This window comes from Carlito syrichta, unplaced genomic scaffold, assembly GCF_000164805.1.
Source record: "Carlito syrichta isolate Samal-C Ts95f unplaced genomic scaffold, Tarsius_syrichta-2.0.1 Scaffold303572, whole genome shotgun sequence".
Taxonomy (NCBI): Eukaryota; Metazoa; Chordata; class Mammalia; order Primates; family Tarsiidae; genus Carlito; species Carlito syrichta.
This window is the reverse complement of record NW_007247668.1, coordinates 536,026-548,605: the sequence shown is the minus strand read 5'-3', so window position 1 is coordinate 548,605 and position 12,580 is coordinate 536,026. Positions and strand designations below refer to the sequence as shown.

Genomic DNA, 12,580 nt, shown 5'->3' with positions numbered 1-12,580 from the left:
TTACATGTAAATGGTCCATAAATGTTAGTTTGATTTCAAGTGTTTACTTCTCAGTAGAAAAGAAATCCCTGAATGAGAAGTAATTAGGGAAGCTAGAAATAAGATTAAGGTGTTCATTCCAGTTATGTTTTGGAAAAATTGTCAAATGTCAAAATGTGATAATGAAGTGGGTTGACAAAAACTAGTAATTTCCCACTTAGTTAACATATTTACCCCTCCAGTCCAGAAAATTATCTGATATTGGCACTAAGATGAAATTAACCTAATACTCTTGTTACTATTCTAGGTATCTGTTTTTGGAAATGTGTTAAGCTGGTTGCCTGTTTGAGTAGTAAGTTTTATATAAGACAGCAGAGAGATTAAAAAAAAAAAAAAAAAAAAGATGCCCCTAAACAGATGTGAAACTAATAAGGAAGAGATCAAAGATAAAATCTTTGACCATAGGAGAATATAAACTCATGACTAAATAAAACTGAATCACAGAATTTTTTTCCCTCCCAAAAGTAAGCAGAAAAAAGGGGGAGAGGTTAAAAAAAACTCACTAGCCGGGCTTGGTGGCTCAGCCTGTAATCCCGTGCCTTTGGGAGGCTGAGGTGAGTGGATTGCCTGAGCCCACAGGTTCGAGACCCACCTGGGCAGGAGAGACCTCATCTCTACAATAAAATCAAAAAATTAGCCGGGCGTGGTAGCGCACGCCTGTAATTCCAGCTACTCGGAAGGCTGAGGCGGAAGGATTGCCGGAGCCCAGTGGGTCGAAGCTGCGGTGGCCGGGAGCGGCCACTGCACTCCAGTCTGGGCGACAGAGGGAGACTCCAACTCAAAAAAAAACAAACCTCACTAATTGTAACCAAACCAAAAATGTCATAATCTAAAGTAGTACATTTCAGTAACTGATGGCTGAGTGGCTTTTGGCTCCTAACCCTTTGTCCCACCCCATTAAAGACATATCTGTAGCAAAATAAAATCAAGAAAGGAGATTATGAAGCAAGAAAAGAAAACCATAGACTGCTTCTGTCTGTCTGTAGATGTAAAGCCTTCATCTCTAGGTTCTGAAGTGGAGAAATTATCTAAAGTCTAAGGGGCTCACTCCGTCAGCATGACATATGTTCCAAGTAGGTGGAGTGAATCCTGGTTTGGGTTATTTAGCAAATTCCCAGAAGAATAAGTAGCAAAGACTGAAAGAAAGATGGAACATCTCCTCTACTGACTTCTTCCCCCCCTATTTCCTGTTCCATCAGGCCCCAGCAGAGTAGGAACATAAAGCATCCTGCCCTCAGATTGTTGCTTTCTTGAAAGGGCAAAGAAATAGGTGTGGTCCTATCTTATAAGTGTCTTTGTATATATTCTTAAGAGGTAGTTGCAATGATGTTCATTTAATGCTAATGATGATTATATCTAGGTTGTGAGGCTTTAAAAAATTAATCTTTGAAACTTTCTTCATTAAAAAAATCATTCTAAGTCTGTATGCTGAATGTTTTGAAAACAACCATGTGAATGTTTTTTTAAAAAAACTAGAAAACATAACAAAAATGGGTGATACAGGTATTTGAAATTATTTTCTTCTTGGCACATTTATGTAATTTTTTTAATTTAAAAAATTACCAAATTAGTTAGAGTAAATAAAAGGTGAGGATAAGAAAATATGTGTTTGAAGACATTTTTACCTGCACAAGTCCTTTTGGGAGAGTTGAGGCCAGGTGGTGCCCTCTCTACCAGGTCCTTAAATGGCACTAAAAAATCTCTTCCAGATTCATCTTGATGAGTAGTCATAGAAGTCGCTGCTTTTTGGATGGCTTAAGGGACAATAATTTTTCCACTAAAAGGTGTAGAACAGATTTTGGGTACAGTCTGAAAGATGACAAGAAACAGACACCCTTTGAAAACAGTTACACTTTGGGGCTCAAACACTTTTAACAGCTTTATTGAGATAGAATTCACATATTATAATATGTAACCTTTAAAGTGCACAGTTCAGTGGATTTTAGTATAGTCACCATGTTGTGAAACCATCATTACTGTCTAATTCCAGAATCCAAAAGAAACCCTCTACCATTAGCAGTTCACTCCCAGTTCCTTCCTCCCGCCAGCCCCTGGCCACCACTAAGCTACTTTCTGTCTCTATAGATTTGCTTATTCTGGACATTTTATATAAATGGGATCATACAAATGTGCTCTTTTGTCGCTGGCTTCATTCGCTCAGCATAATGTTTTCAAGGTTCACCTGTGTTGTAGCATGTGCCAGTACTTCATTTCTTTAGCTGAATAATATTCCATTGTATGGATATATCACATTTTGTTTATCCATCCATCAGTTGACGGACATTGGGTTGTTTCTGTGTTTTGGCTATTATGGAAAATCCTGCTATGAACATTCATTTACAAGTTTTTGTGGGACCATACGTTGTCATTTTTCTTGGGTTTGTACCTGCAGGTGGAATTGCTAGATCATATGGTCACGATGTTTCGGAGCTCAAACACTGAAACTGCTGTCTTCCTCTGTTCCCAGGCAGAAATGGTGCACAGTGCTTTCCAGGCCCAGCGGGCTTTCCTTCTGATGGCCTCTCAGTACCAACAACCCCAAGAGGTAAGAGGGTATACTGAGGGCCAGAACTGCCTAGGGCATGGGTAGTGAAAGACAGAAAACAAGGAAGCAACAGAACCATTTACTGTGAGAGACCTCCCGAAAATTAGGCTTGTTATAGTACATATAGCTTCTTTCTCTAATCCAAGTTATGGTGTAGAATATTTCTTCTATCTTCATAATCTAAGTAGACACATTTTGAAAAAAGAAAATATATGCCACTTGCAGAAAGCAAAAGCAATATTTGTCTTTTCACTACTACTATATCATTATGACCAAATTTATGCTGTAACAAAGGTCCATCTATTTGTATCATCTGTATCTTATTCTTTTCTTTGAGTTGGGGGTCTCACTCTATCGCACAGCCTGGAATGCAGTGGCACAATCACGGCTCACTGAAGCCTCAACCTCCCAGACTCAGGCAGCCCTTCTGCCTCAGCCTCTGGAGTAGCTGAGACTGCAAGTTAATAACTAAAAAAAATGGCTACATTTTTATTTTTACTTTCACTTTTTTTGTAGAGATGAGGTCTCACTATGTTGTCCAGGCTAGTCTTCAACTCCTGGACTCAAGCGATTTTCCCAACACAGCCTCCCAAAATGCTGGAATTATAGGCATGAGCCTGTACAGGCATGTTCAGCCTGTACAGTTAAGTCCCCTACATACTGCACTGGGCCCCTATTTTTAATACTTGTCTCATAACCATTTTATAGTCAAGGAAGTGTTTACTACTGATGTTTAGTTCCGACTTTAAGCTGCTTTGTTATCAAAGATTGTTCACATCTAAAATCATCTCTAAATTCTATGTATGCATTTGATGAGCTCCTATTTTATAAGTAGCAAGGATAGGCTAAATCACTGCTTCTCAATTGCCTTGTGTTTATGGATGATCTGAGAAGTTTCACTGCAGTTTCTGATTCATTGGGCCTGGAATGTGCCCTAAGATTCCACTTTTTAATAAGATCTTACATGATGGCCATACTGCGGATTCTCATTCTCAAAGCACCAAAATTGGAGAGAATCTTCATGCATCTATCATTTTTAGGCATATTCCACCTCTTCTTTCTCTGCCACTGTGAAGATGGATGAACATTTCTTAGATTAAAGACATGGGCGTTTGAGGATTTGATGCTAGCTGCAACAATATTACCAATATAATAATTTTAACAGTTTTTAACCTATTATAACATTGCCATTTAAGGCCCAGAGCAAATTTTAATATACAAAGGAATAAAAAATGACCCATGCACAATGGTTCCCAATCCCAGCAATTTGGGAGGCTAAGGCAGGAGAACTGGTTGAGCCCAGGAGTTCGAGATCTGTCTAGGCAACATAGCGAAATCTGTCTCTACCAAAAATTAAAAAATTAGCTGGGTGTGGTGGCATGTCCCTGTAGTCCCAGCTACTCAGGAGGCTCAGGCAGAATGATCACCTGAACCCAAGAGATCAAGGCTGCGATGAGCCATGATCGTGCCCTGTACTCCAGCCTGGGCAACAGAGTGATCCACTGACTCAAGAAGAAAAAAGGATAAGAACGGATGTTACAAGCAAAGTGGTGTTCAGTGGTGGAGGTCCTTCTCATTTCTCAGTCCACTATAAATTTCCCATTCTCGAAACCAAGGCCCACTACCTCCCACCCGCCCACTGACATTGTATTATCCAAAAAACTGTTCTCTCTACCAAGGGCTCATAATAACAACATTTTGAGCATGCTGTTTGTGTAATGAATGAAATTGTTCTCTATAAAGTGGTTCTACTACCAGTTTATATATTTTTTAAGATGTGGGGTACAATTCAGGATTAGGTACATAAGTAGTCATCGTACAGGTGAAGCTTGAACCTCCCTTTGGTCCCCACTTCACCTGGTTTGGGATCAGGTACCCTCACCTCCCTCCCTCTCCTGGCACTTTCCGGCTACTGACAATCCCTTTCTTTTTCTTTCTCTTTTTTTTTTTTTTTTGAGTTGGAGTCTCACTCTGTCGCCCAGACTGGAGTGCAGTGGCCGCTCCCGGCCACCGCAGCCTCGACCTGCTGGGCTCCAGCGATCCTTCCGCCTCAGCCTTCCAAGTAGCCGGAACTACAGGCATGCGCTACCATGCCCGGCTGATTTTTTTTTATTTATTGTAGAGATGAGGTCTTGCTGCCCAGGCGGGTCTCGAACCTGCGGGCTCAGGCAATCCACTCACCTCAGCCTCCCAAAGGTGCGGGATTACAGGCTGAGCCACCGAGCCCGGCTGACAATCCCTTTCTTATAGTATTACGATAAAATGTTCAGGGTCCACTTGTGAGTGAGAACATGTAGTATTCAGTTCTTTGTTTCTGTGATAGATTACTGAGTATGACAGACTCTAAATCCATCCGAGTTACTGCCAAGTCCGTATGTTTGTCCTTCTTTATGGCTGCATAAAATTTCATTGTGTATATGTACCACATTTTTTAAATCCAGTCCACTTTCGATGGACAGCACAGTTGTTTCCATGTTTTTGCTATTGTGAATAGTGCTGCAATAAACATACATATGCAGGTGTCTTTTTTGTAGAGTGATTTGAGTTCTCCAGGTATCTTCCCAGAAAGGGGGGTTGCTGGGTTGGAAAGTTGATTTTTAGATCTTTTAGAAATTGTCCCACTATTTTCACAGAGGCTGTACTAATCTACACTCCCACCAACAGTGGAGAAGCATTCTCTTTTCTCCTCATCCTCTCTAGCCTCTGTTGTTTTTTGCGTTATTAACAATGGCCATCCTGACTGGAGTTAGGTGATATCTCAGTGTGGTTTTGATTTGCATTTCTTTGATGATTAGTGAGGCTGAGCAATTTTTCATGTATCTGTTGGCTGCTCACATATCTTCTTTTGGGAAGTGTGTATTCCTACCTTTTGCTTGCTTTTTAATAGGGCTGTTTGTTTTTTTCCTTTCAGTTTGAATTCCTTGTGGATCCAGCATACTTTTTAAATTAAAAAAACATAAATTTTTTTCTTTCGAGGCTGGGAGTGGTGGCTCAGCACTTTGGGAGGCTAAGGCAGGAGGATTGCTTGAACCCAGGAGTTCGAGACCAGCCTAGGCAACACAGCAAGACTTTGTTTCTACAAAAAAATTTAAAAATTAGCCAAGTGTGGTGGCTGTGTGCCTGTTATAGCAGCTACTCAGGAGGATGAGGCAGAAGGATCTCCTGAGCCCAGAAGTTCAAGGCTGCATTGAGCCATGATTGTGCCACTGTACTCCAGCCTGGGTGACAGAGTAAGACTCTGACTCAAAAAAAAATGTTCTTTTGGATTAAAATTCTGTATTTGAAACTTAACAATTATATAAATTTAAAAACTGAATATTTATTAAGACACAATAGCTTAAATATAACGGCTCACTTTGAATTCTAAACCAAACTCTTGAAACTGAAAAAGTTGAATTGAGAATTCTAGGAATCTAGGACTTTGACCTTCAGGTTCCATAAAGGGCAAGGAGTCACTCTCAGCCTTGCCTGTTTAGTGGAATCACCTGGAAATTTTAAGTATCAGTGCCTGGGTCCCGCCCCAGGGCTTCTGACTTAATTGGCCTGAGGAGTGGCCTTGGCTGTGAGAAGTCTACAGGCTCCACAGGTGATTCTAACTTGCAAGGTACTGTCAGCCCTCACTGGAGATGGATCTATCACTTCCTTCGGTGTGAAGTGAGGAGTTAGCACATAGCCTAGGGAGGAGGTTCTGCAGAGATGGAAACACTGTGGTCACAGTGTGATTCCATTGTGGTCACAGTGTGATGCTTTCTAGGTTCAGCCTTAACCTGCCTTTTCTGTGATTGAAGTAGGAGGAAAGATGGTTCCAACTGAGAGTCTCAGGTAGAGGAAGAACTGTAACTTTCCTTGCTGGTGCTCTACTCAGACCCTCTCCAAGCCCAGAAAAAGAGGCCTCCCCATTGGCCTTGCTGTAAAAAAAAAAAACACTCACTACTATTGGATGAAGATGTGAATGAATGAACAAATGAGTGAATGCATTGAGCTTGTGGCATCCCAGAAAGCCACGGTCAGGGATGCCAAGTGGCTTAGCATGTGACTGTGCCGATTCTTGTAATAACTACAGTTTCCCTCTCTTACTCTATTGTTTTGTTTTGTTTTTCCTTAGAGAGACAGGATCGATCTCTCTCTCTCACTCTCACTCCCTCTGTTGCACAGGCTGGACTGCAGTGTTATGTTCATGGCTCACTGCAGGCTCCAACTCCTGTGCTCAAGTGATCCTCCCGCCTCAGCCTCCCAAATAGCTGGGGCTACAGGTGCACACCACCACACCCAGCTAATTCTTAAATTTTTTTAGAGACAGGGTCCTGCCATACTGTCCAGACTTGTCTCGAACTCCTGGGCTCAAGCAATCCTCCCATCTCGGCCTCCCAAGTTGTTGGAATTACAACCCGGCTCTATCAGAGAATCACTGATCCGGCTCTATCACATTCTTGACAAAAGGGAGACAGATTGATTCCCAGAGATGCATGTGCTGAAAATGTCCCTGGTAGCACTTATCACAGTGCTCCAAGTGCAGTAAGGCCCAGCAAGATCAGGCAGACAAAAGACAGAGCAGTCTTATAATACCCACCTCCTTTTTTGTTCCCTCCCTCTCCTCTTTACCCAGAGCACTGTCCTATTACTACCTAATAGAAAAGCAGATCCGAGAAGTCACCACCGCAGTAGTGAAAATAGTTCATTGGCCAGACCTATATCTTTTCGATGTGCGTCTAGAAGATACATCATAATGAGGATGACCATAATGCATATCATATTTTCTCATGGGAACAATGTCATAACTGTCCATGTCTTCTTTTCTTCCTTCTTTCAGGAGGGAGAGAATTAACTGCTGTTATGTTAACTCTCATGAGCACACAGCAGTGGTTCCCAAACTGCAGTGTTCATTAGAACCCCCTGAAAGGTTGTTAAAACGCAGATTCCTGGGCCTCCCAGGGTTTCCAATTCAATAGGTCTTGGGTGAGCCCCAAGAATCTGTGGTTGTAAAAAGTCCCCACGTTGTGGGGATGTGGCAGGTCCAGGAAACACACTTTGGGAACCTGTGGTATGTAGATTTCTCTCGCTGTTACACCTCAAACTCTGATTTATTTCAAGTGCTTCAGAATTCCATGTCCAGCTGTCTCCAGACCTCTGCTTCTCAAACCTCACTCTTCATTTGAATAGCCTGGAGATTTTGTGAAAGTGCCCAGTCTGGTTCAGTAGGTCTCAGGTGGAGCCCAAGAGTCTGTATTTCTAATAAGCTCCCAGGCGATGCTGATGTGCAAGTCTGTCACCACACTTTGAGCAGCAAGACTTTAGACATTGCTACCCAAAAGCCCCACAGGCATAGAGTCTCTTGAAGTCAAATATCAAACTCATGTTCTTTTCTCCTAACATTTCTATATCAAAGTAGGCTGTGTTATGCTGCGGTAACAAACATGCTCTGACTTAGAGCAGCAGAGATTTATTTCTTGCTCACACTGAGCAGAGAACCTAGCTTGCGTTGGCCCAAATTTCTGACCTGCAGAAACTGAGATGATAAATGAATATTGTTTTAAGCCACTATGGTTACATAGCAATAGAAAACTAATCAGATTGCCTTGATTCCCTTCTTGCTGGACTCTAAAGCATGATTTTTTTTTTTTAAATAAGGCTATGGGCCACAAAATTATACCCCTCAGCTTCTCCACCTGCACCCTTTCATCTACCCTGGCAAAAGCGGGACAAGGGGTTCATCTGCAGCCCTAATTCACAACGATGACATCCAATTTCAGATTTTATTTCTCATTTTGGCAGTGAGGAACAGGTCTCTTGCATTCACTAATACAAAGGCATTCCAATATTTCAACCTTGAACCACAGAGAAAAAACATATTTTACTTCACCGCCCAGTTTCACAAAACAATTGCCATTCTTACCATGTGCACTGCATTCTATGTTTTGTTTTGTTTTTCCAGTCCATACTGTTGCGCTGGTCATGACCCACTGAGTTGATTTTACAATGTACTTATGGGTCACACCTTGCGATTCAAAAGCACCCCACTCACTAATTTATTACATGCTCATGACATAAAACACTTTACAAAACATTTGCAAAACTTCTCATGCTCTTTTCTTGTGTCCTCTTGTTGTAATTTATATAATCTTTGAGCAAAAGAACAGCCCAGTCCTTACAGTATCCCTATCTAGGAATTTCAGTGACAATTCATCAAGCCTGCCTTCTTCCAGTTGATAGAAAGATTCTCACATGGAAAATAGCCAAGGAGCCCCCACTCTTGCATGCTCAACTATTCATTTACTTTTGCGACAGGTGAGTCTAGAGAAAGTATGTTATTTCCCATTCACACACATAAAAAGTATTATGCAGTGATATATTAGTAACCCGGTCACAGGATCAAGACCATTCCTTTATTTACTGTCCAAAGTCCTTTTCACAGACACTATATGTACGAGCCACATTGCAATCATTTATAGGAATTTTGTGCCAACATAAAACTGTAGAAACTGCTTAGTTGAAATGAACAAGTGTTTTTTGACCTAGAAACATCTCACATCACCTGGGAGAGATGAGAAAGATGATCGTTAATGATCTTGGCCGTGGGTGACCCCAAAACTCTGACGTGAGCTTAAAATGTAACCTCTAGTAGACCAGCTCCTCTGACACCCTGATTGTGCCACCCTCCCAGAAAGCCAACACCGGGGGAGTTTCAGAGCAGTTTCCCATCGAAGGCTCACCAGCCTAGCCCTGGGTAGTTTGCAGGAGTAGAAGGGAAGCACCCAGCTGGTAGAGAACCCCAATTATTGGATCATGAGTACAACAGGCTTTCTCCTGCCCTCCCATATACTTTCCATATTTTCTCCAGCATTGCCTGTATGGCTAAGACTGACAATGAAATGATCTGGGTGTGTATATATGTGCCTGTGTGTATTTGCATGGAAGTAATTTGTACCAGTACACAGAGAAAAAACCAACCCTAAGTTTTCCAACTTCAGAGAAGATGATTTATTGTCATTGGCTGCCCTGTAGATTTTATTCCATCAAATGTCTAGGATGTCTTCATTCTGTATTCCTCCTCCCTCTCCTTTTCTTGTCTTTATTTGAACTTGTACTTTAAAAGGAAATAGTGCCTTCCTGTGCTGGACTATAGAATATAGTCCAAGGAATATAAGACTGATTTTCTTTCCTTTCATTGTTTATAACAGTCTGAAAAATTGAAAGGGGAAGGAGGGTTAGAGGCTCCTCCTGGCCATCCTCTGTCTCTGAGTGAATACGCACACCCCAGCACAGTCCTCTTCTTGGCACTTATTCCGTAAGGATTTTCTAAGTCATGGAGCAGTAATCAAATTTGTTAGTAATTTGTTAGTGTTAAACTAAGCAAGAAAGCCTAATGGCAGTAATCTTAGGACTTCAGGTAATTATTTAGGAGCATGAGAGATCCAGATTACTGGTGGGCATAACTATGTTTGAGATTTTAATAAAAACGTATTAATCTGTGAGGGTGGTCAAGAGCAGAAACTTTGGGCTTGGGCCTACCTGGACTTGGGTCTCAGATCGTCTACTCTTTAGCTCTCCTAATCCAAATGCAAGAAAAACAAAGTCATCTGTGTCTCCTGGGTTGGGAATCTTCTATCTTTTTCTGGATGACTCCTGGAGAATTAACCTGGTAAAGTCCATGGTACCTTTCCACTGAACTACTCTAACCAAACCAATTTGTCAAGTTACCCACTTGGGAAAGACAGTTAAACTTTCTAAGCTCGTGTTTTCTTATCTCTAAAACAGAGATAATAGTTCCTACCTTGAAGAGTTATTGTGAGGATCAAATGAGAAAAAGCAGGCAGGGACCAGGTGATTAATTAGAAGAGTTCGGTATGAGTCAATGTTGTTGAACTGCTTGGGCAAAACGACGTCAATCTCAAAGGCTTAACCTAGGAAACTTGTTTTCCTTGCTCACTTAAGGTCTGCTGCAGTATTTTGATTGATAATCTTGTACATAGTTATTCAAGGGCCAGTCTTCTTCCATCTGGAGCCACTCATCTCCTCTAGGTCTTTAGCCATTAAGCTGGGAAAGAGAATTCAGAATCACTTCTGGGAGCGTTTTATGGAGCAAGCCTGGAAGTGGCGTATGTCATCTTACCTGCATTCAGTCTCCTGGCCATTTCTAACTGCAAGGAAGGCTGGGAAATTTAACCTACCTGCATGCCTGGAAGGAAGAATTCACAGATTTAGTGAACATTTAGCCAGTCTACCAGAGGGGGTCACATGGCTTGACTAAAATGAGATCTCTCTCAATGGAAGTGCATTGTCTTTCCCAAAACTCATATGGATTTTTCTAGTTAATACTCTATTTCTCTAACCATCTGTAGAAAGATAAGCAATTTTGAATCTATCCGCTGAATTTTTATTGTACTTGGGTATAAATAGAAAGATATAGGTATGTATGTGGTATTGCAAAATTTCTTTTAATTAGAGTAAGTTTATCCTTTTTCCTCTGTAATGCTTTACCATAACTATAAAGTATCAAATTATTGTCCAGTATTTTTTAAATGGTAAATAAAGTAGTCATGTGACTTTGATCTCAGAGCATGCCGTGAGTAAATTACTTGGTGCTGGTGGCAGGTCTGGAAATTATAAAGGAAAAGCAAACGAATGAACAAAGCCAAACTCCCAAGTGTTTCTTAAGTCCATGCCCAGAATATGTCACAGCATTGCTCAATCAGGACTGCTGAATCTTCTTGAAAGATTTGGCCATGATTAGTGCTGCTAAGTTCTGTTGTCAGGGGCCATATGACAGATAACATAATGCAATAAAGTAATTCTGCTCTTAATGTAAAATGAAGTGTCTACTTTGAAATATTGCTATAAAATTGGGTTTTTTCTTAATACAAAAGCATCAAGAAAATATCCTATTGAGTAATTACTGCTAAGTATATGTGAAAAGCAATAATTTTTAATGGATGTTTAAATTTTTAATTTTTTCATTTATCTCAAAGACAGAAAAAACTGTAAGAGAAATAAAACATGAAAAGTTTTCATCCTTTGTGTCATGCTCAGTTATGTTTTCATTTAGTAGTGGTATTTCCCAGTGGTCTAGATCAACAGTTTCAAGGAATAGCACCTTAGAATCTAACCAATGACTCACTTTATGGCCTTTTTTAAATTAACTTGATATTCTCATTTCATAAATATGCACGTTTCTGCTCTTATTGATATTGCTAAATGGGTTGGTTCTCTTCACTACCAACTCAAAAGCACACAAAGGCAATATATGCTTTTAATTTCTGAGAAGTGTATAGGCTTAAGTCTAACTAAAATATCTGCTCACATATAGTCTATGTAATGCAGATAAGAACTGATTGCTTACTGAGACCTACAGGATTGCTCTTTTTGTAACCAGCAACTTACTGAGTAGCAGAAGAGAACTGAGGCAAAAAAGAAGCTTTTGCTTTTCCTGTGAGGCTTCCCATGGCACAAAAATTACCTTTGTATTTACACCCTGACTAGCGTGTGAAGGCTGCTGTCGGTGCTGGATAGAGATGCTGGTTAACACATAACAAAGCTCAGGGAAGGAAGGAGAGGCAGTGGTTTGTGTGATATCATCAGGGTCTGCTTGAGTTGACAGCCTGAAGCTACCCAGTCGGGGCTGAATCCCAACAGGAAAGCTAATCATGAGTTTATCAGGATGCAGAGAGGGGCGTAATCAGAAAGGAGAGTAATTCTGTCATTCTTCTGCCCAGACTGTTTGCTTTAGCAACATAAAGCTGTGGATGAGCCTGTGAGCTGTGACGATGAGTTGGTAGCTTTATAGGTCTTTAGAAACCCAGGACTGTGGAGGCAGAAAGGATTTGCTAAGATCCTGTCCCGTTGGACTATCACTCATGATGACCTTTTTTTTTTTTTTTAAATCTGATAAGGCACATTAGCTCATCTCTCTTTGTGTAAGACATGAATTAGATAATGAATGGCTGCCCAAAGGAAGTGAGGTAGTTATCACACACTGGGAATTTGGGAGATTATCGGGGG

General features: G+C 40.9%; 1 protein-coding gene across 4 annotated transcripts in view; it reads left to right on the top strand.

The window, feature by feature from the left end:
• CAP2 (cyclase associated actin cytoskeleton regulatory protein 2) overlaps positions 1-12,580 on the top strand; it is a 147,102-nt gene that overhangs the window by 54,088 nt on the left and 80,434 nt on the right. For 3 of the 4 annotated variants that reach the window (XM_021712657.1, XM_021712658.1, XM_008058669.2), the window contains exon 4: positions 2,507-2,584. The exons of the other annotated variant lie outside the window; for it this stretch is intronic. In XM_021712657.1, the coding sequence (XP_021568332.1) occupies positions 2,507-2,584 (78 nt within the window). The remainder of the gene's footprint in view (positions 1-2,506; positions 2,585-12,580) is intronic. 4 annotated transcript variants of the gene reach the window in all.